The sequence below is a fragment of the Danio aesculapii genome, chromosome 1 (genome assembly GCF_903798145.1).
Source record: "Danio aesculapii chromosome 1, fDanAes4.1, whole genome shotgun sequence".
Classification (NCBI taxonomy): Eukaryota; Metazoa; Chordata; class Actinopteri; order Cypriniformes; family Danionidae; genus Danio; species Danio aesculapii.
The window spans coordinates 1,863,849-1,890,447 of NC_079435.1; the positions used below are offsets into that span (position 1 = coordinate 1,863,849).

Below are 26,599 nucleotides of genomic sequence, written 5' to 3' on the forward strand. Positions count from 1 at the left end.
ATACCTTTACATTTGTAGAAAAAAAATAATTGTTTTTGTTTTGGTTCAGTGGCTGTTAATGGAGCCATTTAATTTAATTAATCAAAAATACATTTAAACAGTAAAATTGTAAATATCGCAATAATTTTACAGTATAATAAACCAAATCATGCGTGTGTGGCAATGCTTATAACATTTTTAGCATCATAACATTTTTCCGTCACTACACTTGACATAATAATAGTACCAATCTTCTTTCTGCAGACGCCGTCATGGTAGACTTGTTTCTGGGGAAGGTTTTGGTGAAAAACAACAAGGACCCGGGATGAGCTGGACACAGAGCGCGAGATCATCCTGCGGCTCCAGAACCGAATTCTCATGCTGTTCTTCGGCTCCGGCGAGAGCGAGAAGTGTCAGGATTTCGCACCGACGCTGAAAGATTTCTATAAAAAGCTAACGGATGAGTTTTACGTGGAGCGTTCGGCTCAGCTGGTGCTGCTGTACATCTCGCTGGACTCGTCAGAAGAGCAGCAGGAGAAGTTCCTAAAGGAGCTGCCCAAACGCTGCCTGTTCCTGCCCTACGAGGACCCCTACAGGCAGTACGTACACACTGTTCTCTGAAGAAGGGATTTTAGGTTGAGGAATGCGTACAACCTTATTTTCAGAACATCGTAATTTAGATTTTGATAATTGTTTCCACATTTTTAGAAAATCGGTAAAAAAAAAAAAAAAACGTAACCGTAATTTTCAGAACTGCATGTTTTAAGTATTGGTGATTAGCTTTTTTTCAGAAATTTGTATTTTAGGTTTTGGCGAAACCTTCATTTTCAGAATAGCATATTTGAAGTTTTGATAATAACCTAAAATACAAATTTTTTGACACTAATGTATTGACGAATGCTTACACCTTATTTTCAGAATATCGTAATTTAGGTTTTGACGATTGTTTTCACGTTTTCAGAATATAGGCGAAAACGTACATTTTTCAGAATAGCATTTTTGCTAAAGTTTTGGTGATTACCTTTTTTCAGAAATTCATATTTTAGGTTGACGAATACGTAATTAAACTAATTTTCAGAATAGCAAATTTTGGATTTTGGCAAATACTTACAACCTATTTTCAGAAATGCAATACTTTTACGCTTTGCTGATTGTGTACACATTTTCAGAAAAAGATATTTTAAGGTTTGGTGACTGTATACACATGATTTCAGAATATGTTTTACTTTTGGTGATTGCGTACACCTTATTTCAGAAGAACACTTCACATGTTGCTAATTATGTACATCTCAGTTTCAGAATAATATATTTTACGTTTTGGTGATTGCGTACACTTTTTTCAGAATAGCATTTTTTTAGATTTTGGTGATTACGTAAATTATTTTTCAGAGTAGCACGTGTTACATTTTTGAGGAAGACTTTATTTTCATAAAAGTGTATCTTAGATTTCGGAAAAAAAAATCATACAAATTATATTGAATGCTTCTTAAACCTTCAGTTAAATCACATTTTATTTTCAAATCTGTATTTTATTTATCTTTTTTACTTCAGTTTCATGTCTTAATATAATTCTGTATCAGTGTTTATGAGTCGAGTATGTTGTCAAGTGAAGGATCTCAGCAGTAGTGTTGGGTAAAGTTACTTTTGAATACAATGCATTCTGATATTGAGTTACTCCTAAAAAAAGTAACTACTTGCATTACTTAGTTGCTTAACAGTAAGTAATGCATTAAGTTACTTTTCTGAGTTACTTTTGCATTACCTTTCCTAACCTTTGCTGGGGCTTGATCTCTTTCAGAACTTGCAGGGTTTTTTTTCTCATTTAAATAGAGGAGTTCTGTACTTAAGGCACTGTATAACCTAATAATTAGGATGTTATCTTCGAAGAACTTCCTGACCCAGAGCTGAACATGCCACATATATACAGATTGTTGAAAGTATAAAGCAATGTGTTTGCTACTTTTCTACATTGTCTTATTAGTTACGTAAAATCTCTGTCCATTGAGACCATCTCCTTTTCTTTCAATGTATGATTCAACGTGACTGTTCATTTTTATTCAGCAATATATATATTTTTAGCTAATTAAAATAAGTAACTTTCATTACATTTTTTTTAAAAGTAACTCGATATTATTACTTTTTTAAAGTAATGCGTTACTTTACTCATTACTCAGAAAAGTAATATTATTATGTAACTTGCATTATTTGTGGCGAGTTTCCCCCAACACTGCTCAGTGCTGCTGTTGTGTGTGTGTTTATCAGGGAGCTGGGTGTGATGTTCGAGGTGCGGGATCTGCCGAGGGTGGTGGTTCTGCGTCCCGACTGCTCGGTTCTCTCTCCTAACGCAGTGTCTGAAATCTGCACGCTGGGGACCGACTGTTACCGCAACTGGCAGGAGGGAGCGGAGCTTATCGACAGAAACTTCATGATGAACGAGGAGTTCGATGAGGGAAAGATGCGCAGCATGACCGACCCCATCAGAAGAATCAAATATAAGGTGGAGGATGAGAAGAAGAAGAAGAAAAAGAAGGATGATGATGACGATGAGGAAGGTGGAGGAGGAGGAGGACCCTGGGGCTGAACATCAATGATGATGAATAATATTAGTGATGTGGGAAAGAACGAGAAACAATGCTGGACATGAAAGATGGATGATCTGTAGCAGTAGTTTAACTTTAAGGACCATCACTGTCCACAAAAACATCTGAAGGTCAATGGCTTCCTACGGTGGTTGAGAGAGCTTAAAGTGCAGTAGGGTTGCACGATACTGAAATTTTAAGAACATCCATTTCCCGCTAACATTTGAGCCCTGTTGAGCACGTTCTTAAACAAAAATGACTGTGATTGGCCGTGAAGGTCATCAGTACACCAAACTTACCACTGTTTACTGAGTGTAACCACTGACACGGCAGCATTTTAAAGCCGTGAAGATCGGCTGGTTTGTCTATAAGCTGTCATACCAGCGATCCGCTGGTAAATCACAGCTTTACAATGCTCCAGTGTCCCTGTATCTGTATTTTAAAATTTCAGTATTGATTGGTACCAAATTCCAGTATCATGACAACCCTAACGTGCTGTAATTTAAGAAAACATATGCGATTACAAAAATCGCACAATGGAAATGTTTCAAGGGCATCCTAAAACATGACAGACTTGGCTATTTATGGTTATTCAGGCTAATAATCAACAAAAGACAAGGGAAAGGTGTACTCAGGATGTTAAAAATCAAGAAAAAAAAAAAAATAAATCACCTTTCAAAGATCACCTACTACTTCACTGAGCAATAGTCCTGGCACAATAAACAAATCCCAGCCTGTTCCACCATGCTTTGGGGTTCCCTTGAAACATTTCTATTGTGTTGCCTGCTATTTGCATATGTTGTGAGAAAATGCAGCGTAATTTCTTAACTTGTTTGCAGCACATATGAAGTCAAACCGATGAGGATCTTTTCTTAATTTGCTGGTGTTTTTTTGTAAATGCATGCGTTTTCTTTAATTGCAGCATGTTAAGCTCTCTTGACCACTGTAGTTTCCAGTGTAAATGTATATGTTTTTATATAAACTAAATGTGTCCACAGATTAAGGTAGAAATTAAAAAAAAATCTAATATTACAATTTACATAATTTCATTTCAGGATTCCAGATATTGTCAAACACAGTTTTTAGCATTTTTCATACATTTTTTTCTTACAGTTCATGGTTTACTGTACAGGGTAAGTGCACACTTTAAAAATAAACCATTTGTTGCTTCTCCAAATAACTTCTATGAACAGTTCTTAGTTTTCATTTGTAAAGACCATTTTGCAAAAATAAAACAACTTTTTCCACTTAATATAAATATATGCAATGAAAGAGTTCTATGGATGTTATTTGGAGAACTATCAATGCCATTAAAAACCATTTATTTCAAGAGAGTATAAGGGTTTTAATCAGATTTCAACTTATTTGTTGAAATACCTTATCTCAGTTCCAAACAGAGTTGCTGTTTAACTAGTAAAATATATTATTTTAATAAAAATGCCCATTGTATGTTCTAGTTTTAATAATTTCTAATAATTTTATCAAAATTCACAGCTTTAAAAATTTCTGTCCTCATATAACCAAAGACTGTGGATATGTTTTTTGTTTTCAAAGACAAACTAACTGTCGAGAGGAAGAATTGAAACAAGAATATATTGAGATTTAGCCTTAGCTCATTTCTTGCTTGTTCTAAAAAACAAACCTTGACATCTTCAAGTCATCAGACTTCACCAGTGGTCATTGAATGATTAATACGTGAAACTCACTTCTCAATTTCAGCATCAGTTTCTGCTTTTCAAATGTTTATCAGATAATTTTTTTAACTCTTTATTTTTATATTTCCAGATAGGTGTACTTGCAAGGTTACATTATTAGATATCCTCAGATGGCCAAAATGGACCAGTAAATGTTGTCTTTTTCTTACCATGAATGCTTTTATCAACATTTCCATTACAATAATAAAGTCTAACATTTAAAAAAATGCCTATTTATTTGGACACTTAACAATATTTTAGATAGGAGTGTACAAGTGAAATTTGGGTGTTGCAAGAACTGGCAGTAGTTAGATTAATCTGAATATGAATAATCTGTTAATACGAATGTGAATATTGTGGCAAAAACACCCGAATGCTAAAGCAATTTCCCACATTTATCAAAGGCTTGATGTAAACATTCACTGTTGCGGTTAGCCAACGTAAATAACGCATAGAAAGCTAAACAAAACCCCTTAGCATAACTTACAAAAGTGTCATGAAATGGTTTACTTACGGTTTGCAGAGTCACGTTAGCTGAAGCTGATATAAATCCAGTCTTTCAACAAAAATCCTTTACCAGATTCATTCATTTCGTTCAATCTGCAGTTAAATGCTCGGAACAAATATATAATCCTTCGTTGAGATATTATAAAAGTTTACAATCGACGGTATACTCTATCTAAAACGGCTGTGTTGTGTATCTAAGGTTATATATTTGACGCTAATCTTTTTTTCTGACACAACGTTGCAGGTGTCAACCGTTAATGACTGAACGCTTGTGGGCGGGGCCTACACAACTATAACTACTACGGTTTAATTTCATTGGCGGTTGAAGTTGATTGACAGCTATTCGTCGACAGGTGCTTTTTAAAATATAAATCAGGATGTGTAAATTATTTGTACATAATTAATTTATGCTAGTATCATCTAATATATTAAGTTATTAATTGAAATTATTATTGCTTAAATTATTAATATTATTGTTTGTTTGTTTTTTTTATTTACAGTCATATTTGCTCTCATATGCCACATTTAGAAAACAAAAACGTTGTTGCACTGCGGATGTTACTTAAATTTCAAGTTCTTCACATGTTTCAGTCCCTCCCTGTTCACCACTCCACTATTAACTATTTACTAGATCTCGAAATGATGCAAAAATGCAAATATTGAATTAAAACGAGGCGATAAAACACGTGCACAATAATTCTAAAATATTTTGATGATCGTTTAAAAGAAGTCAGCCATGACCCTGCAGGTAATGTAGACTAAATCTCATTTAAACTATTTCAAACATAGCCTAATCACCATTACACACTAGACTTAAAAAAAGACCGTGCATAGAAACAGGATAAACATCCACATTTCTTCAAAATACTCATTTATTTGGTTAACCTTTTAATTAAAATGCATCATGACTGTATTTTTATTTGTTCTGGATGGTGCGTACGGAGAAAACGAAAGTGAAACCGGTCTGACTGACAGAGAAACATAACGGAAGTGGCACAACGATAACAACTTCGCAACGTAAGTACAACATGAATCTCATTTTAATCTCATTAGTCTACGCTATTGTTTCATATTACAAATATTTATACATTGCGTTATATTATCGCGTTATGCTATGCGCGTGCACGAGTGTGTGAGTTTACATAGTATAAGTATGTACTTATAAAGTTTAAAGTGTTTTCTAAAGGCCGTTTCCGTTTTCCTGCGAGGTTTGAAACTAATAAACAAACAGGTTTGCATATTAGACCTGTTACAAACACATGATCTGCAGTTGAGACATACTGTATAAATGCAGATATAGTATTAGAGAATTGTATAATATTTCAAGAATCTGAATGAAATCGTTTAACTTTGTGACATCTATGCAAATCTCCCATTTCCGTGTGTGTGCTGGCAATAGTTTTAATAGTTTCACTAATTTCAAAAGCGAAAAAAGGAAAGAAATGTAAATCCAAAGTATGAAACTTAAATCCATTCACACAGTGAGTCAATAAAAGGACATAAAAAAATCTATATTCTGGTGCCCTCTTGTGGACAACATCAGTATTACAGCCTTGCCATGTTTTACTTTTGTTTTTCGAGCATCAAAACTGTACCACTGCATGTTTAATGGTGTTTTTAAGTAAACTTAAGTAATCATATCCGTTATTTGAGTCATTTGAGTACATATTACAAGACAATATAAAGTCATTTAAATTCTTATGTTTGCAAACATCCTTAAAAGCATTAGCTTTTATTTGTCATCACGTTTTTGATCATCTGTTGTTCATCCATATAATTTTGTATGAGCTTGTTTTATAATAATAAAATAATAACCATTATAATTTAATAATAATGGTTCAGAGAAAGCTTTTTAATCAAATATATCTGACGACAGAATGTTATTGTAACCATATTTTGACTTTCTCCACAAGTTATTTAAACCATTACACTTTACTTGGCAAGGCATGGGCCGGTATAAGGTTCTGACGGTATGATAACCTTAAATAAAAATATCATGGTTTGACGGTATTGTGATTTCTGCTCTAAAAAATACTCTTTCTTAATGTCTGTGTAAAAACAGGCTTTCTGCAAGTTTCATCACATTAAATTTAAGACTTTAAGACATTTTTAAGAGCATTATCATTGAAATTTCAAACTATCACAGGGCAAAACGCTAATTATTTTCTGTAATAACCAGTGTAAATTTTTACTTGTCCAATTAAAATTCAGTAATTTCTTAGCCACATATTTTAAATAATGGGTCAAAACAAGCAAACTCTAGTTATATACATATATTTTTTATTAGCACAACCCTACTTAAAAAAAGTAAATAATAAAAGCTATAATAAACTAAATTTATGCTCAACATAAATTATTTTTTAAAATGTAAATTTGTTCCCTTATTGTTTAATAAAATATTTCCAGGATTCTAAGGGTCTAAATCAAGGTTAATTTTTATTTTGAGGGTAACTACACCTTTAACTTTTTTCTTTTTTGACTAAAAACACAGTATTTTTGGTGTCATTTATTTAATCGACACTCACAATGAGACACTAATCTAACTAAAAGTCTTTTGAAAATCAAACCAGAACAGAATATTTTCCACAAATGCAATGGAGCATTACTGTGGAGCACTACTCGGATGGTCATGGAAGAGTGGTGAGCATAAACAATATTAAATTAAAGACAATCAGAATGTCTCAAAGTTTTAAAAGCTATAATAAACAACGTTTATGCACAACATACATTTATGCGTAAAAACACGAAAACATGGAGACCTTTTAAACAAGTGTTATTTTAAGGACGTAAGGAAGACAATTAAACCACATTGCTAGATAGTTAATGAATGTTCATTTTGTAAACGTTTTTTTTTAGATGGATTTTATTTTTGTACTGATTGGCTACAGCTTTACATGGACAATTAGTAATAATAATGACGTCTTTAACTAAATCAAAAAGTTACGAATTACCGTGAGATTGTGTTGAATAAACTGCCGATTCGAGTTTAAAACGACTACATTCCCGCCTGAAAACTGTACACAGTAAAGGAGTATTTTTAAAACCGTGCGGGTTTTCTCCTCCACCATTAGCTTTTGCTGGTTTAGCTGCAATGAATTCTGGGATACCTGAGCTTCGCAAGTTCGCACAAGTCACCTCTCGATGCATCCTTGGCCAAAGGGGCAGAACAAGTACACATCCGGGAACTTTATCTGTACTTGGCAAGATGTGAACATTGAGTTGGACACTTTGTCGACGGTTGATAACGTTTCACGAGGACACAAGAACGCAAGTACAGACAAGAACGCGTATTGAGAAACAGCCCCTGTCAAGCTTTTCTGATCCTTCCTTTTAATAAATGGCTGGCGAATATCCCGTTGCAGGGTTATTATTGCATTAATCACCAGAATATTCACTCATTAATGTTCACTCATCTTCAGTCATGGTCAGTCCCACAGACTCCTGTAATCTGCTAGCATTTGAAGGGAAAGGCACGTTCACGTTTTACCGGATCCAGCACTTCATATTTGACATTGTTTTGTGTCGACGTCAATACAAACAAACAAGAGATCCTGACGAACGACAAATCATTTAAATGACTCTGAGCTTAATCTTTTATTTAAAATGTTGATATTTTTAAACATGGTGCACTTTCAGATTTAACCCTCAGCTGGATGTTTTCATTCACTCAGAGCTGTGTTACACACTGAATAAAAGGTCATTTTCAAAAACCCATAACAGGGGCTCTTTAAACTGTGCTAGTTGTTTACATTGACTATTTGTGTTTCTAGACTTGTATTGTTGTTTCTTCCCAACAGTGACTCAAAATGGCTTCAACCAAAACAGCGATTGTTGATGTGCTCAACAACCTTCTGGAAGGCGAGTTCAAAGAGTTTAAATGGCATCTGTCGAATAAGGAGACCCTTGAAAACTCCATTCCTCGAGGAAAACTAGAGAAAGCCGATCGGCAGGATGTTGTGGATTTCATGGAGCAGCATTTCGGCACTTCAGATGCGGGGAAGGTAGCGATCCGCGTGCTGCGCAGCATGAATCAAAACAACTTCGCAGGACAACTGAAGAAGACACTTACGGAGGTGTCTAAAGGTGCAGTATAGGATTGACAGCTAGTGGTTAAACAAGGTACTGCAGTACAAATTTAAAACATTGGAGTTTGTCCATGCAGGTTACCAAATTTACGATGAAGAGCGAGCGTGCCTGACAATCCAGCCTTACATCCGCTTGTTAAGTGGTGATGTAAGGAATATTGTTTTTGGGTCCAAGCCACCCTGCTGAAAAATCCAGCTTAAACCAGCCTAGGCTGGTTGGCAGGTTTTAGCTGGTTGACCAGCCTGGTTTTAGAGGGGTTTTGGCCATTTCCAGCTTTGTCTTAGCTAGTCAGGCTGGAAAATGACCAGCTAAATCCAGCTAAAACCATCTTGACCAGCCTGGTTTAAGCTGGACATAGCTGGTTTTGACTGGTCATTTCCCAGCCTGACCAGCTAAGACCAGGCTGGAAATGGCTGGAAACCAACCTGGAAATGGCCAAAACCCCTCTAAAACTAGGCTGGTCGATGAGTTAAAACCAGCCAACCAGCCTAGGCTGGTTTAAGCAGTTTTTTCTGTAGGGCACTACTCATTTGATTTGAGAAAATATTCATTTATGACTACTTTTTAATCAAATCACATGTTAAAGTAAATTTTATTAAAAAATAATGACACAGACACTAATATTTTAACAATTATAAGAAAAAATTATTACTTTCTGGACATCGGATGTTAGGCATGAATATATAAACATACATATATTGCGATTGTGATTTTTGAAAGTATTACAGCCCTTTGTAAACGTTTATTATTACCATTTGATGAGCCTCCTCATACAGTTTGATATGGTGCTTGGACCCGGAAGTCGCTTTGCGTGACGTCACACTTAACAAGCAGATTGTTAGCTGCTCAGCTAATGTTTACATTTTATATGTTTATATTATTTGCTAATTAATTATTTTTATAATTGTGAATCTGTAGCTGCGTCCCAAATGGCACACTATACACTATGCACTACGTACTTATGCACTTGCACACTCAACAGCATACAGTTGAAATCAGAAGTTTTACATACACTCTAAATTTTTTTTAAATGTCTGATGGTAAATCAGACTAAACGTTTACTATTTTAGGTCCGTTAGGATTACCTAAATGATTTACACTTGCTTAATGCCAGAATGATGAGAGAATGTTTTATTCATTTCTAGACAGTCAAAAGTTTACACACGTTTCCTTGGTATTTTAAGCTTTGCTTTTAAACTGTATAACTTTGGTCAGATGTTTTGGGTCTCCTTCCACAAGCTTCTCACAGTAGTTTGCAGGACTTTTGGCTCATTCCTCCTGACAGAATTGGTGTAACGAAGTCAGATTTGTAGGCTGTCTTGCTCGCACAAGCTTTTTCAACTCTGCCCAGAAATTCTCTATAGGATTGAGGTCAGGGCTTTGTTATGGCCACTCCAAAACATTCACTCTGTTGTCCTTAAAGCACATTTGTACTAATTTGGCAGTATGCTTAGGGTCATGGTCTGTTTAGAAGACCCATTTGTGGACCGTATGTATGTAGCGCATCCCAAATGGAGCACTGTTTTTTTTACTAAGAGGAATTTCAACCTGTTTCCCTGATGAGGTTTGACGGTTGCCAAATTAGTGAAATAAATTACCAAACGACCAAATAATATCTGACATGAGTATAACCACTTTCACCATCAGGAGGCGCTATAATCAATCTTGTAGGAGAATTTAGCTTTCACAATTTAAAATAAATAATGTAATCCAACATGTGCGCCCAAATGTCCGTGAAGTGTCCATCATTCCACTCATTTTACCAGTTGAATGAGTGCATCATCCGGGTAATGAAAGTGCACCATTTATTTTTAGAGTTTTCAGTGTGAACGCACTACTGACACTACTTATACTACAAAATGGCGTGGAATAGTGCATAAGTATGCGATTTGGGACGCACCTATTGTCTAATTTCGGAGACTGCTACTGCCCTCTAGTGGCTGCATTTTCTGCTGCGTCTGCATACATAGAGAAAGCATTCATGACTGAAATTAAACAGGCCGTTTACCACCATGGCAACCTGGTGTACTGAAATATAATTGGCTAAACTGGAAGTGGGCGGAGTTACACAGATCAAAGACAGACATTCTGAAAGCAGAATAACTGGCTTCATCACTGTTTCTCAGATGCATGTTCACTGAGCATGTTTCTGAAATATCTGCAAACATATTAGAATATTTCTATCATGGTCAAACTTGCTATTTTATTTTTGAGCTCAAATGTTCTGCACTGTGCGCTGACCTCAGTCTCTCTGTTAGTTTCAGATGTTGATTCTGGCTCTTCATCATCCCGTGGAACTCCTCCGACTGCTCCGAGTCCACCTGCAGGAGTTGTAGTGAACTTTAACAGTAGCGGAGGAAGCATACAGGCTCCTGTCATTCACGGCTCTGTGATTAATGGCTCAATGACCTTCAAATAGAGCTCGGGGGCACATCTATTCTGGATTCAAATGTTTACCATATATATTTTTAATATTTTTAAATATTTTAGAAGAGCCTGCATTAAAAATACTACAGTACTTTATAGTAAATACTAGTGTTTTTACCATATTATAATCGAGTGTATTGTAGTATAGTATACATAGCTTTAACAACTCTTTGTTAGCGAATGCTACATCATACTCCAGTATTATCCATAGTGAACTGATAAACTAATACATACCATAGTAGACTTTTGTTTTTACTACAGTAAACTGGTGTATTGTAGTATAAAATACTACATAGTTGTAGGAAACTACTATATTGGGTCATTTGTTTGCATAGCTATAGTTGTTATCAAAGCAACAACAGAATTATCACAGATTAATTACAGTACTTTACTATAGTATGCTTCAAAAACACTGTAGTATTTACTATGAATTACTATAGTATTATTTAATGTGGGTTTAAAGATCCTCCTTTTGCAAACGAATAATACCAATTGTTTACCAGCGTGATTTCTGCCAGTATTACTTACTTTTTTTATAAATTAAAAACATGTCTACATACATTTATACTTTACATTATATATTTTAGGGGCGTCACAGTGGCACAGTGGGTAGCAGAATCACCTCACAGCAACAAGGTTGCTAGTTTGAGCCCTGGCTGGATCAGATGGCATTTCTGTGTGGAGTTTGCATGTTCTCCCCATGTTGGTGTGGGTTTTCTCCGGGTGCTCCGGTTTCCCCCACAGTAAACACATGTGCTATAGGGGAATTGGGTAAGCTAAATTGGCCGTAGTGTTTGAGTGTGAAAGAGGGTGTATGGGTGTTTCCCAGAACTGGATTGCAGCTGAAAGGGCATCTGCTGTGTAAAACATATGCTGGATAAGTTGGCGGTTCATTCCACTGTGGCGACCCCTGATTAATGAAGGGACTAAGCTGAAGGAAAATTAATGAAGGATGTATTTTACAAATAAAAGCAAAGCTCTACATGAAAATGGTGCTTTGTTGTTTATTTCCACACATTCAGCTCTACATTTGTTTTCTTTACTAGAACATTAAACAAGATTTTTAATTAGAAAAATACGATTTAAATCATGCAAATCAGTGCTAGACGTCATTATGAGAGTCACACAAAAGCTGATCAGTGTGGCGTCTCAATCTACATTATAAAAACTGTAAAAATGTAAATAGCACAAGCTGTTTCATTCATTATCATTTCTGAAATCGATTTTCTAAAATCGTATAACCCAAAATATGGGTTCAGCCTTTATCTACCAACAGCCTCTACAATGTATAAAGCAGGGGTTCCCAAACTTTTCAGCCTGCGACCCCCAAAATGATAATGCCAGTGGCTCGCAAACCCCCAATATCCCCTGAGGTGGTTATAAATACAGTGGTCATAAATGCAATGGCGCACACACACCAATAGACCCAAGTCTATTCTTCGATTAATTTTTTTAATGTATGTCAGTGCTGTTAATGTGCCAGAAAGTTAAACCTGGTGTTATAAAATCAATCTGCTGCTATTGCTGTGTCTTTAATATAATGTAATTACCCCAGGGGTCGCAATCCAATAGAACTAGCAACTATAACCTACTATAGTAACTATATGGTAACCGTATAGTATATAGTAACTATAAATGACTATTTTTTCTCTTCAGTAGGTTATGGATAAATATGGTAATTCTTATGGTTTAATAAAAATAAATACATTTTTGGAAATGACCAGGCGACTCCCCTTCATTGTCCCCCAACCCCCACTTTGAGAACCACTGGTATATTGGACAGGCACATTACATACTGGATCATGATTCAGGACCTATATTTATCAATATGACTGGCTTTGATATATAAATGCTGAAGCTGCACCTTTTCTGTTATCAGCAAAGCTGATGTCGTTTTTTATCACTTCCCCATTTAAATTGATTCAGTGGGTTATTCTAGAAATCGGCCCAGCCAGTCGTACGGCACTGGCTCTGCAGGAAAGAGAAATGATCATTTCATTTTTACTTTTATGTGAATTAGAGGAAGTCAAAGAGCAAAACTTGGTTAATTTTGCTCAGCAAACACTGTAAAACTTTACCCCCACATAAAACAAAATACTACAGTATAGCATTTATAGTAAATACTACAGTATTTTTGATCCATGCTAGTAGAGTGTGTTATATTAAAGTCTTTTAAATGTTGAATATACCTATATACTGCAGTATTAACAATAGCGAACTGATAAACTGTAATAAATACTGTAGTGTACTTTAGTTTTACTACAGTAAACTGTGGTGTATTGTAATATAATTTACTATACCCTGTAGAAAAAACTGTAGAAAAACACAGTACTGGGTCATTTGTTTATATTACTTTAGTTCCAGTGTTACCACAGCAACTGTGGAATCACCACAACAGATCAATTACTGTAGTCACTGTGTTACCATAGCAACTATATAATCACCACAACAGATCAATTAATATATTTTCTGTTACCATAGCAACTGTGGAATCACCACAACAGATCAATTACTGTAGTCGCTGTTACCATAGCAACTATGAATTCGCCACAACAGATCAATTACTGTAGTCTCTGTGTTACCATAGCAACCGTTGAATCCCCACAACAGATCAATTACTGTAGTCGCTGTGTTACCATAGCAACTGTATAATCATCACAACAAATCAATTACATTAGTCGCTGTGTTACCACAGCAACCGTCGAATCTCCACAAAATATCAATTACATTAGTTGCTGTGTTACCATAGCAACTGTAGAATCACTACAACAGATCAATTACTGTAGTCGTTGTGTTAACATAGCAACTGTTAAATCATCACAACAGATCAATTACATTAGTTGCTGTGTTACCATAGCAACTTTAAAATCACCACAACAGATCAATTACTGTAGTCGCCGTGTTAACATAGCAACTGTGGAATCGCCACAATAGATCAATTACTGTAGTCGCTGTGTTACCATAGCAACTGTAGAATGACCACAACAGAACAATTAATATAGTTGCTGTGTTACCATAGCAACTGTGGAATCGCACAACAAATCAATCACTATAGTTGCTGTGTTACCATAGCAACTGTAGAATCACCACAAAAAAAATTAAGTACTCTAGTGTGACTCAAAAACACTGCAGTGTTTACTATAAGTTACTATAGTATTTTTTCTTAAGGGGGACTTCGGATTTAAAAGACTCTGTTTACGGTATCTGACAGACAGACACAGATTCTCCATCCACTCTGAATGCTGCATAGAGAGGCTGTGTGAAAGGCGTGAGGAAGGTGTACAAGTGTGTGAGTGTGTCAGAGACGTGGTAAAAGGACAAAACACCAGCGGTTGTGTCCACATACACACCCACTCTTTTACATGAGCCAGAGGATGGAGATTTCACATTAATATCTTCTTCAGCGTGAGAAACATGTGTGCGACTTCCACACGTAATCTTCCATGACATGATGTTGTTTCCAAGCATGCACCTGCCCGACAAAAGATCATCAGGTTTCCTCGGGATGCTTTCATATGTTACACCGACCGTCCCTTCCTGACCCGTCCATTCAGTCTCCCAGTAACAGCGTCCAGACAGAATCTCTCTGGACAGCACTTGATGGTCCTCTTCAAATCGCTCTGGATGATCGGGATACGGCTGTTTCTCTTTTAGCATCACCTTTCTGTCTCCGTCAGAGAGAAACAGATGAACGTGAGCTGTGTTTGGATCCAGAGTGATATCGAACGCATCTGTGAGACAGAAAACGCTTCTGTTATTGCCTCAGACAGACACTTGTAGAATAAATGACTGATTAAAAGGGATGATGATAGACCTACACTTTATTATCCCAGATTTGATGAAGTGGTCACCCATAGAAAAAGTTCTACGGGGGGAAAAGAATAATAATTAGTGATGGACCGTTATCGGCGCTAACATGCTGCGTTAACGTGAGACTCTTATCGCGTGATAAAAAATAAATAAAAAATCTATTCTCAAAGTTGGGTTGGGAGCTGGGTCTATTCTACGCAAGCTATGATGTCTTTCACCTTGATATTTTAGCGCAGATGTATACCTGACCGGTGAGCCGTCTGAAAAAAGTGCCCTTCTGAATCAAATCAGCAGGATGCCCTTCTGGATCTTTCTCTTACTTTGAAGACACTATTGACTACACTTACATGGACATCTGTAGTCTAGTAATTTGCCGTAATAGACAATAATAGAATTAAGGTGTTTACGTGAAGTGCTTTCATGTAAGAGTTTGGGTGACTTTAACTGCAGGTCGGCAGTTTCACATTCACTCATGAACATTTCATTCATGCCCCCATGACAAACTGGGGTATTATTGGGAGTAAGGACTGGTGAAAGTGTTATGGAATTTAATAACGCACACCAAATGGAAAGAAAAAAACGTGTGGGTGTGTGATCCTTTACTGACAGCCGTGTGTGTGGATCTTGTCGGAAAACATGGTGAAAAGTCCTACATGACCGTAATAGTTTGATTGCAGTGTTTACTTCAGTAATGCCACTAATATCTGCACTCCACATGTCTTAATTCCATTTCTGTTCACTTCAGTGATGACTTTAGTTGAATTAGGGCATCAAAAATGGCTGTTTGGAGCTTATGTAGGCCTACATATTCATATTAAACATTCATGTTTAACTGAATAAACAGTAAACACAATTACATCTTATTGATCATCATTTATTTTCATCACCGATTATCATAGTAGATCAGTTTCTCAAGCAGTTTGTGATGCATTTTGGAAACAGGAGATGAGCCCCTGCTCTAATGCGCCGTCTGGCTCGAGAAACCCGTTCTCAAAGACTTACTTTTAGTCATTATTTGGGTAGCTCACATATTCTGAATGCCTTCGGGAGAATTCAAAGGAGCCATTTTAATCTAGATTAATTCCTAGATAACAGTGAGAATCTAGATTTAAAAATGTATCTGTGCCCACCTATAATAATAATATAACAATCGAATAAATACACATATTTGCATAAACAATTAGGCTGAATGATGCACTTCAAATAAGCTTTTCTTACTTAAGACTTTGTATACTTTCTAGTCCAAATGCCCAAAAATTCTTATATCTAGAAGCATTTTCTAGACAAGCAAAAAGATTCCATGTGGATTCCTACTGATCAGATATTAAGTAGACATTCAACATACTTGAGTTTCTCCAGTGTATATTGAGGATCCTCCAGTGTGTGTTGGAGCAGCTGGACTCCTGATTGTCCTGGGTGATTGTAGCTCAGATCCAGCTCTCTCAGGTGTGAGGGGTTTAAACTCAGAGCTGAAGACACAAAACCACAGCCTTCCTCTGTCACCATACAGCCAGACAACCTGCAGAGAGACACACACAGATACATCATCTACAGACATCAACATAATTACATTAACCTTTAGATGTTCTTACACACCTCAGTATCTCCAGCTGACAGTTTGGACTCTTCAGTCCATCAGAGAGCAGCTTCACTCCTGAATCCCGCAGGTCATTGTTACTCAGGTCCAGCTCTCTCAAGACCGAATCGGAGCTCAAAATCGTGGAAAGCTGCTGACAGCTCATTTCAGTGAGGTTACACCAGCTCAACCTGCATCATTTCAAAATGAACCTTAAGCACTCATGCAGTGCGGCTAAAATTCTGTATTAGAGAGCAGTGTTAAAAGGACATCACCAAAAAATGAAGCTCTTCTATCACCTCACTTACTAATTGATTGCTTCAAACCTTTGTAATGCACTGTATAATCAATACTTTCCTCAAGACTTGAAGTCTGTTCTCTGTATTCTCCATCCCTTGTAGGAGCTTTTGGAGTCCTGAGTCCTGCAGATCATTTCTGCTGAGGTCGAGCTCTTTTAGATGATGTGAGATACTCTGAAGCGCAGAGACCACCTGCATACAGCTGTCCTGCCCTAAATGACACCCGGCCAACCTAAATAAATCAGAAGTACATTGGTGCCAGCTAATTTTGATTTTGAGGGACATTTTTATATATATTATTTGCTTCAGTTTTAGGGCTTTGCTGTGAAAATACACAAACAGCTTGTAAAATTGTATAGTGACACACTGAAATGCAAAACTGATACCAATAACTAGGCCCACACGGAATCTGCGCGCGTAGAAATCCGCAGATTTTTAGCCCATCATTGAGTCTATGTATTTACTTGAGCAAGTGTGTGTAAATTTATATTTATTCAGTTCATTTCACTAATATTATTATGATATAATAACAATTATATTAAAATGTTCATATGATTTAATTACAATGCAGTTTGTAAACTAATATGTTCTGTCTTTTTGTGGAGATTTTATATGAGAGACTTGCTTTGTTTACCAAATAAGTGGATCTATTGGGCTCTATGCACAGCTAGAGTTTTAAAGCCAACGATAAACTTCCGGCGAAAGCTTAATGTGAATATTTTCACAAGCATCGATGTTGTAATGTAAGTACAATACATTCAATTAAATAGACTTAAGCATTTATTCAGTTGTTCAAGCGTAAGACGAGATGAAAGACCCTTGTAACCAGTATCACCATCAGTAGCATCAGGCTAGCGCAGAAATTCCATTGAAAATACTGGGGTAAAATGCACTGTCATATTTTAAAGACATGGCAGTGGGAAATGGAGTTTAATGCAAACCCAATTCTTAATGTATATCTAATAGACAGTGAAGATGGCTGATTTTTAAAGAAACAGATCTTAAACGTGACAATTTTGTAATGGAAAGCCCTTGGGCTGCCTGGCTGAATATTAAACGTCTGTGTGCCTATAGCCCATTGGATTTGCAGTGTTAACATTAAATAAAAGAAAAATTGGATTATTTGTTGATTTCATATATTAGGTTTTTAGTTACGATACTCCTAAAATCATTCCACATAAATCCGCCGATATTTTACAAAAATTCCCAGCAGAAATAGCAAAAGATGTCCGCAGATTCTGTCTGACCCTACCAATAACCAATCTTTTGATCTGGAGGCCAATATCTGATATATTTTCCGATATATATACTTTTTTGGAATTTTTTCTGCACATTCTGAAAAACAAACAGCAAACACATGCAGTAAACCACTGTTTTTGTTGTAAATCTTGCAACCACTCTCTTAAATTATAATAAAATTGGTAGGAAGCAAGCACATGAAGTGTTTCAACAAGTGGAAAAATACACTGGCCATAGCCATATCACCCTGCAGCCCAAGAGCAGTTAGGGCGTACTCACACTATGTACAGTTGCCTTGAACCGGGCCAAAGCACGCTTGTCCCCCCTCCCGTCTCCCCCGACGGCCTGCACTCACATTACATTCGGACCTGGGCACGCTTACATCATCGATGATGCACTGGTCAGAAGCGCTCTCACTCAGCACAGTGGAGATTTCTTCAGTTATATCATCATTTAAGTCATTTGATATGCAGCGACACGCAGTCAAATATTTCGCCGAACAGATCAGCCACTTTTGACGCTCATAAACAATCATAAAGTCCTCGTGCTGCAGGTATTAGGAGGTTTGCTAAAGGTGCGGAGCTTTCGCGCAGTGAGGGGTTTGCGTCTTCAATAAACTATGACAGTTTGCGTTCATTGAACAGTAAGAATGATTAATAAACGCATATGAAACAGTCCCTTAAAAGTCACGTCTCGCTTTCAGTTTCGGTCTTTGACGCGTTTTGCACTCACACACAAGCGTACCGTGCCAAAGCCCAAGTGAACCGGGCCAGGGCTGGCCAAGTAAACCATGCCTGAGCCTGATTCAGAGCACTCACACTTTCAGGAAACAGGCCTTGGCACGGTTCAGATAGCATAGTGTGAGTAGGCCCTTACTCACTGAAGCTAAGCAGTGCTGAGCCTGGTCAGTACCTGGATGGGAGACCATATGGGAAACTGAGTTATTGTTGGAAGTGGTGTTAGTGAGGCCAGCAGGGGGAGCTCAACCTGCAGTCTGTGTGAGTCCTAATGCCCCAGTAAAGTGAAGGGGACACTATACTATCAGAGAGCGCCGTGTTTCAGATTAGACGTTAAACCGAGGTCCTGACTCTCTGTGGTCATTAAAAATGCCATAGCACTTCTGGTAAAGAGTAGGGGTGTAACCCGGTGGCCAAATTCACTCCATTGGCCCTTACCCATCATGGCCTACCAATCCTCCCCATCCACTGAATTGGCTCTATCACTGTCTCTCCACTCCACCTATAGCTGGTGTGTGGTGAGCACTGATGCTGTTGTCCTGTGGCTGCCGTCGCATCATCCAAGTGAAAGCTGAACACTGGTGGTGGTGTGCAGAGACCCCCTGTCAAGCTTGTGTATTGCTTTGGGTGTATGGCCATCCACAATAAATGCACTATATAAACACACACATTACATTACATAATTTATTGGCTTAATTTTGCCAAAATTTTGTTTTCTGCCGATATCGCTATGGCCGCCGATATATTGTGCATCCCTAAATTTGTTCTTTTTTTGACCTCAATAACTATTGCACTTGTAAAATCCTCTAGGGACTGATAAACGCTTGTATATTAGTAGAATGGTAATAACCTGAGGATCTCCAGGTGACAGTGTGGGCTCTTGAGTCCAGCACAAATCACGTTCACTCCCGCCTCCAGACTGTAGTTGTAGCTCAGGTCCAGCTCAACCAGAGGACAGTTCTCCAGCTGTAAAGCCAAAGCTACTGTTTCAAAGCATGTTTCTGTCAGTCCACAGTCTGAAAACCTGAAAACAGATCACAACAAAGATTACTTAAAAAGTAAAACCCTGCAACGAAAACAATAAAATGTAAACAGGACTAGGCAAGTTGATGCTTTATTATGACATTAAATTAATTAATGCAGTCAATTCCAAATGTTCTCATTGGTTGAGACACGTGATGACACCCATATATACAGCCACATATGCACAAATATATATTGCATGTATTGCATGTTTTTATTGTTGGTTGGGATGGGTGTCATCACATGTCTTAACCAATGAGAACATTTGGAAGTGGCCTAATGCAGTATTGAGTCTCTTGCACCAGCTTACTCGAGGGCCGTTTTTCACTTTAAGCTAATTTTCTTAAAATTGAATTGAATTACTTGAAATTGAATGCTGATTCACTAGTATCATTCAAAGAACATCTAAACCCCCTCTCTTCAGGAATCACCTATACCCCTGTGAAAAAAACCAAGACCCCCTCTTCTCTAACTCCCACTGCACCACACAACAACCTCAAAATATTATGCAATTCTGAGTGTGCCTCACATGGGTGAGTAGGCTTGACAAACCACCCGTAGAAACACTCTAAAAACACTCCCACTCCTAATTCTAGCACTTAATTCTCTGGGTACAAACAGTTCCTTTGCACAATGATTTGAGTATTTGGGAATAATTATCTGGGTCTACTTACAGGGCCTTTCTGCTGCATCTCACGGCTGGCACGAGACTCCTGCATCCCGCATATGTTTTGTTGAACAATTTTGGGTTGAATTCGTCCAGCACTTCCTCTGACATCAGAAGCACATACACCAGCGCTGAGCAGTTTGATCTGGACACGACTTTCAGCTGACCAGTCTTTGACCTCAGATAATTCATGATTTGTTGGTACAGAGTTCTGTCCTGCAGTTCCAGGATGCAGAAGAAGTGGTTGATAGATTTATCAGGGCATTTGTCATTGTTTTGCAATTGCTTGAGGTACTGAACTGTTTTACTGATGCTTTGTTTACTGTTCTTTGTTTCGTCCAGGATGCCGATGAGTAGCTTCTGATTGGACTCAAGAGAAATGCCCAGCAGGAACCGCAGGAAGAGATCAAAATGCCCTCGATCGCTCTTCTCCGATTTATCGATCGCCTTCTTCAGCAGAACGTACAACAGCTCCTTCTGTTTAGGACGTGAATCCTCCAGGAAGAACATCAGGTCACTAACAGTCCAGTTCATGTCTTTTTCCAGCTCCAAGTAGCAAAGAAACACATGCAGTGCAGCAAGGAACTCCTGCACACTCAAGTGTATGAAATAATAAACCTTCATCTCATGCAGAACAGAGTCTTTCTTGAAGATCTCAGTGCACAGTCCTGTGGACTCTTCGTCGGCGTTAATGCCGCATGCTTCCAGGTCCTCCCGGTAGAACATGACGTTCTCTTTCTTCAGCTGTTCGAATGCCAGTTTGGCCAACTTAGAAATCATGTCTCTGTTTGAGCTCAAAAGCACTGTACGATCCCGTACAGGTTTTTCCTCATACTTCTGGTTCTTGATGTTCATCTGTATCAGGAGAAAGTGGACGTACATCTCAGTGAGGGTGGAGGGAATGTCCTCCCTGTTGTTCTTCTGGAGAATATCCTGCAGAACGGTGGCGGTGATCCAGCAGAACACGGGAATGTGGCACATGATGTAGAGACTGCGGGACGTCCGGATGTGGGTGATTATCCTGGAGGCTTGATCTTTATCTGGGATCTTTTTTCTGAAGTACTCTTCCTTCTGCTTGTCAGTGAATCCGCGCACCTCAGTGAATAACCCTACGTGTTCAGGAGGGATCAGATTGGCAGCTGTGGGACGTGAAGTCACCCAGATGAAAGATGAACGAAGCAGCTTTCCTTTGATGAGGCTTGTAAATAAAGCATCGATAGATGCGCGCGAATGGACACGGTTCACTGATCTGAGGCTAAAGTCCAAATCCAGGCGACTCTCATCAAGCCCATCAAAAATGAACGCCAGTTTGCATTTTTCATAAAACTTTGTGTTTTCCACGTCAGTGATGTCAGGGTAAAATTCCAGCAGAAGCTCATGAAGACTAAAGTCTCCTTCTTTTATCATCAGGTTAATCTCTCGGAATGGAAGCAGAAACATACAGTCCACATCCGGATTGGCTCTTCCATCAGCCCAGTCCAGGATGAACTTGTGCACGGAGAATGTCTTTCCAATGCCGGCGATGCCTTTGGTCAGAACAATGTTTTCCGCGTCCTTCTCCCTCAATAAATTGAATATTTCATTACAGTCGATTGGTTTGTCCTCAAATCTGGGCATCTGCAAGGCTAGGTCAAACTTCTGAACCTCGTGTTCTTTGCAGACATCTTTCATGTCCCCTTCGGTGATGAACAGCTTGGTGTACACTTTATTGATGTCTGTTTTGTTGTCTTTCTTTCCCTCAAACACACGTGCACTGGTCTTCATGCTTTCCTTGTGTTTTTTGAGGACTTCTTGCAAGAAGTCATCATCTAGAAATAAAAAGCATAAGAATTGTTGTGACTATTGCTGAACTGTTGTAGACAATGATAAAACGATGTAAATGTGAGTCCAACACCTTATTTTAAAATATTTGTCAATTTTTTTGTACCTTCTTTCTGGGACGTCTGTCCTTTGCGTGGATGGGGTGAAAATTCTGAAAATGCATCAGACAAATGCCAAAGTAAATACACAACTTTGAAACAAATATATGTATCTATTAGTGTGCTAACAAATTTATGCAAATTGTAGGAAGGTTAGGATGGCAAGCTTTTCTAAAAAAAATAAGCAATATGGTCTGAAAAATGACACTGTACATAAATTACCCTTGGTGAATTGGAGGAAAATATGGAACAATAAGGGCACAAGTCCATTAAAGCACGTTTCAGAGAGCTCAGCGTTTCCTGTTAAACACAGGCTTAGTGCCACACCATGCTGCCTGCTTTGTAAAAAAACATGGCACGACCATTGTCAACTACAGAAAAATACGTTCAGCTTGAGAAAAAAAACGCTTCACTGGACATGCACCCTTTTGCCCTGATCACACAGGATACATTTTTTTTTTTAACGGTGAGAGCAATCTTTTTTCTATTGGCACATTACAAGCAGCTAGCTTTCTGAAACTCTCACATGGTTGCCCACTGAAGCTAAGCAGGGCTGCGCCTGGTCAGTATCTGGATGGAAGCCTACATGGGAAAACTAGGTTGCCGCCGGAAGTGGTGTTAGTGAGACCAGCAGGGGGTGCAAATCCTGACCAAATTTGCCCACTGGCCTCTGTCCATCATGGCCTCCTAACCATCCCAATATCATAATTGGCTTCAACACTCTGCCTGCATCCGAAACTGCCTACTACTGAGTAGGTACTGCATTTGAATTTAAACGTACTACTCGGCCGTTAGAAAAGTATGTTCTATACAGTATGAATGTGAGAAGTATGAATGGAATTCGAATGTACTACATCTGGCATTTTGTCATGATCACGTGACCTACCTGCATCATTTGCATCGCTTCACTCCCATTCATGAATTCTCACGTGGGGCATCATGGGATAGCGCAGCGTGCATGGCATGTGCACTTCAGAATCTCACCAGAAGTAGTCAGTTATCCGGGTACTTCTCGCATACTGATTTTCGAATTCTATGAATTCGGACATACTACTCGGCTCGCATACTGATTTTAGCGTACTATATAGTATGGAAGTATGCGATTTCAGACGCAGCCTTTGTCTCCTCTCCACCAATCAGTTGGTGTGTGGTCTGGCATAATATGACTGCCGTCGCATCATGCAGGTGGAAGCTGCACACCAGTAGTGGATGAGTAGATTCCCCCTAAAATATGTGTAAAGCACTTTGAGTCTACAGAAAAGCACTATATTAATGTAAGGAATTATTATTACATGCTGTTTATGCGCCCTGGGTGCCCCCGTGTCTTTGACAGTTGGAACTGTGTTGAAAATCACCTGATGTCATGCGCTCCAGCATCAAGACCATTGATACAGTGATTGCCTAGCTACATAAAAAAGCGCAGTGGACTGCTCTTTTCCAAAGGCAACAAAGAGATGAAGTGCATCTCAATTTTTCAGAACTGAAAAGTGGTGTGACCAGTCCTCAAGAGTTAGTTTACATGACAACATTTTCAACTATAGGCAGAAACCTTTAGGCCATTTGCTTTTGGGTTTCTGAAACTAATATTAAACCATATCCCATTATAGACATGTTTTCCATTTTTGGTAAAAGGTTTCCATTTTAAAATGCATTGTTAAAACTTTAAATGCAGAAATAAAATAGAAAGTGTTCCAAAATGAAGCTAAATTTTAGTAAAAAATAAAACAGAATTTGGTGGGAAACTAAACAAGCCCAGAGTCACCTAAGCAAACTTGGCAACTCTGTCAATAACCATATCATAGTTCTGTGATCTTACCATTGACACCAGCGTGTAAGCTGATGTTTACTGAACCTTTGATGATATTTCCAGAAAGAACCGGGGAAATTAGAGTTGCACCCGTTCCAGCATTCAGATCCACACTGACGGTGTGAGAAGGGCTGATCATCTGCAGGGACTCATCCACCGATTCTGCCTTCTCCCTTTCACTTTCAGACCTATTTGGTTTTTCATTGTCCAGCTCTTTCACTTCTTCTAAATGATGTTCAGGAGCAGACGCCATCTTGTCTCCCTAGATCTTTTACGAGGATAATTATATAACAGGTTGAACTTGATTTGAACTTATGTCAGCTTACTTCAACATAACTTGATGCACAATACATCAATACAGATTTCTTATTATCCTATATTATTCTATTTGAATATCTCTTAACCTTATATAGTTCCACTTTTAATAATTACAAACAATCAGAAAAGAAGATGGCTGATGTTTTGAGTAGCTACACACATAAAGCTATTTTTTTATTAAAACTCTCATTTTACAAATAATAAATTCTATTTATACTTTATATATTCTCCATAAGAAAGTAACATTGAACAGCAATATACTATTACAAAACAAAGGCTCTGAGTCACATTTTCAAGTCCTTTCTGCCACAAGGAAGTGATGTTTAATATTATTTAACAACATTTTGAGGAACAAGCTAAAAAATATACAGTATATTATGCAAAAGCGAATACATAATATTATTTACACCAAAAATAATTGACTTTTCTTTCACTTGTCATGTATTTTATACATTACAGACATCTATTACTGATATAGCTTCCAAATAAAGTAAAACACGTGCATATTAAGCGCTGTATTCATCATTAAGCACAGGCCTGGAGTGGAGACACAAATGGTGGTCATTTGTTTATATGTTTAGTATTAGATTTTTTTTAAATGCTCAAAAAGACTGCAATAATATCATTATCTATACTTAGGAAACAAAATGATCCTTAAATTCACAAAAGAATGGAATTAGCGGAAACGAAAAATTGCTAATATTTTAATTTATGCACAAATTCACTGTAGTTTTTATTAAATAATCACCCTGACAACATTTGGTACATTTCACCTTACAACATGAGGCTATATAACACATGTGCAAATAACGTTATATTTACCTCTCAAATCCGAAAGCATTAAAAGTTATACTCACCCGGAAAACCTCTCTGGCACACGGACAGTTTTTAAATGCGATAAAGAAACGAGAAACAGTAAATAATAGAGTCCGGATCTTACCGTTAACTTACTTTCACTTTTGCGCGGTCTCTCTCTCCCGCCGAGACGCACATTTCCGCTTTCGACCGGAAGAGGGCGCGGACCATCGTCCGATGCAACATTATTGAGAGAGCAAATGGAGCTCTAAAATCGAGCAAACATTAATCATTAACACGTTGACTGCCCGCTGTACTAAATGGTTGACCATGTTTTAAATAATGACTGTTAAAGTCATTTAAAGAATGGATGTTTTAAATAATGGTTTACACTACAGAGCATTGGTTGTTGGGAGTTAAATCCATTAGGAGAGCAATCCAAATCTGTTTTTCTAGCTGGGGCAAAACATTAATGTGCGACATTAATATGGAACATTACGACATATGGAAATTAATGTTCCAAAGTCAAATTCATTTGACTATGGAAGGTCAAGATGTTGCGTGTGGCTTTGCTCCAATATCTGTCCATGTGTCTGAAATATTCTGAAGCCGTTTTGTACTGTCGCTATAGTCAGGGTGCGAATTACAGGGGGGTTTGGACGGGTCTGAATGCTTGATTCCCCCCCCCCCCCCCCGAAAGACATCAAAACAAGATGTATGGTGGGGTTTGCCCTTTAAATGGTTGGTTTTCTCTGATTTGCATATTAAATAATATTACTAACTAAAATAATAGATTAATTTAAATATAAGTTTGAGCACCCCTATAACGGTTCATACCATTGTAAATGCATGCCCACGACAAACGCGTCTATGGCTGCAGAATAATATTCATTCAGCAGTTTGAAACCGGCAGATCTAGAGCCCTGACAGACATTGTAAGTGTTCACTATAAAATTATTGTAAAACAAGAGTTTATATCAACATGTAGCCTAAATGTAACATAAAACTAGCTGCATAGTGTATTTTATTATGCTAGCACATAATATTATTTTAAATAATAACATTCATTCATTTTCTTTTCGGTTTAGTCCCTTTATTAATCTGTGGTCACCACAGTGGAATGAACCGCCAACTTAT

At 37.7% G+C, this 26,599-nt stretch overlaps 3 protein-coding genes across 5 annotated transcripts; 2 read left to right on the plus strand and 1 right to left on the minus strand.

Annotated features, from left to right (window-relative positions):
• The first annotated feature begins 251 nt into the window (after nucleotides 1-251).
• On the plus strand, nucleotides 252-2,560 carry nxnl1 (nucleoredoxin like 1). Its single transcript, XM_056455009.1, is given in 3 exon segments — nucleotides 252-299; nucleotides 301-578; nucleotides 2,242-2,560. Coding segments are annotated over 3 exon segments (645 nt in total).
• A 3,172-nt stretch (nucleotides 2,561-5,732) lies between these two features.
• Nucleotides 5,733-12,245, plus strand: si:ch211-114l13.9 (uncharacterized protein LOC796649 homolog). 3 transcript variants are annotated; one of them, XM_056455048.1, is made up of 3 exons: nucleotides 5,733-5,776; nucleotides 8,557-8,842; nucleotides 11,104-12,245. In XM_056455048.1, the coding sequence occupies exons 2-3, from the start codon at nucleotides 8,566-8,568 to the stop codon at nucleotides 11,262-11,264; spliced, it is 438 nt and encodes a 145-aa protein (XP_056311023.1). In that variant the 5' UTR covers nucleotides 5,733-5,776; nucleotides 8,557-8,565; the 3' UTR covers nucleotides 11,265-12,245. The 3 variants fall into 3 exon arrangements, with proteins under 3 accessions (XP_056311023.1, XP_056311035.1, XP_056311027.1); XM_056455060.1 differs by having other exon boundaries at nucleotides 11,110-12,245; XM_056455052.1 differs by lacking the exon at nucleotides 5,733-5,776 and adding an exon at nucleotides 8,371-8,455.
• A 1,363-nt stretch (nucleotides 12,246-13,608) lies between these two features.
• Nucleotides 13,609-24,740, minus strand: nlrp3 (NLR family pyrin domain containing 3). Its single transcript, XM_056455101.1, is given in 9 exon segments — nucleotides 13,609-15,003; nucleotides 15,091-15,137; nucleotides 16,428-16,601; nucleotides 16,679-16,878; nucleotides 17,024-17,189; nucleotides 19,784-19,957; nucleotides 20,631-22,431; nucleotides 22,551-22,595; nucleotides 24,359-24,740. Coding segments are annotated over 9 exon segments (3,387 nt in total). The 5' UTR covers nucleotides 24,603-24,740; the 3' UTR covers nucleotides 13,609-14,467.
• Nucleotides 24,741-26,599: the final 1,859 nt, after the last annotated feature.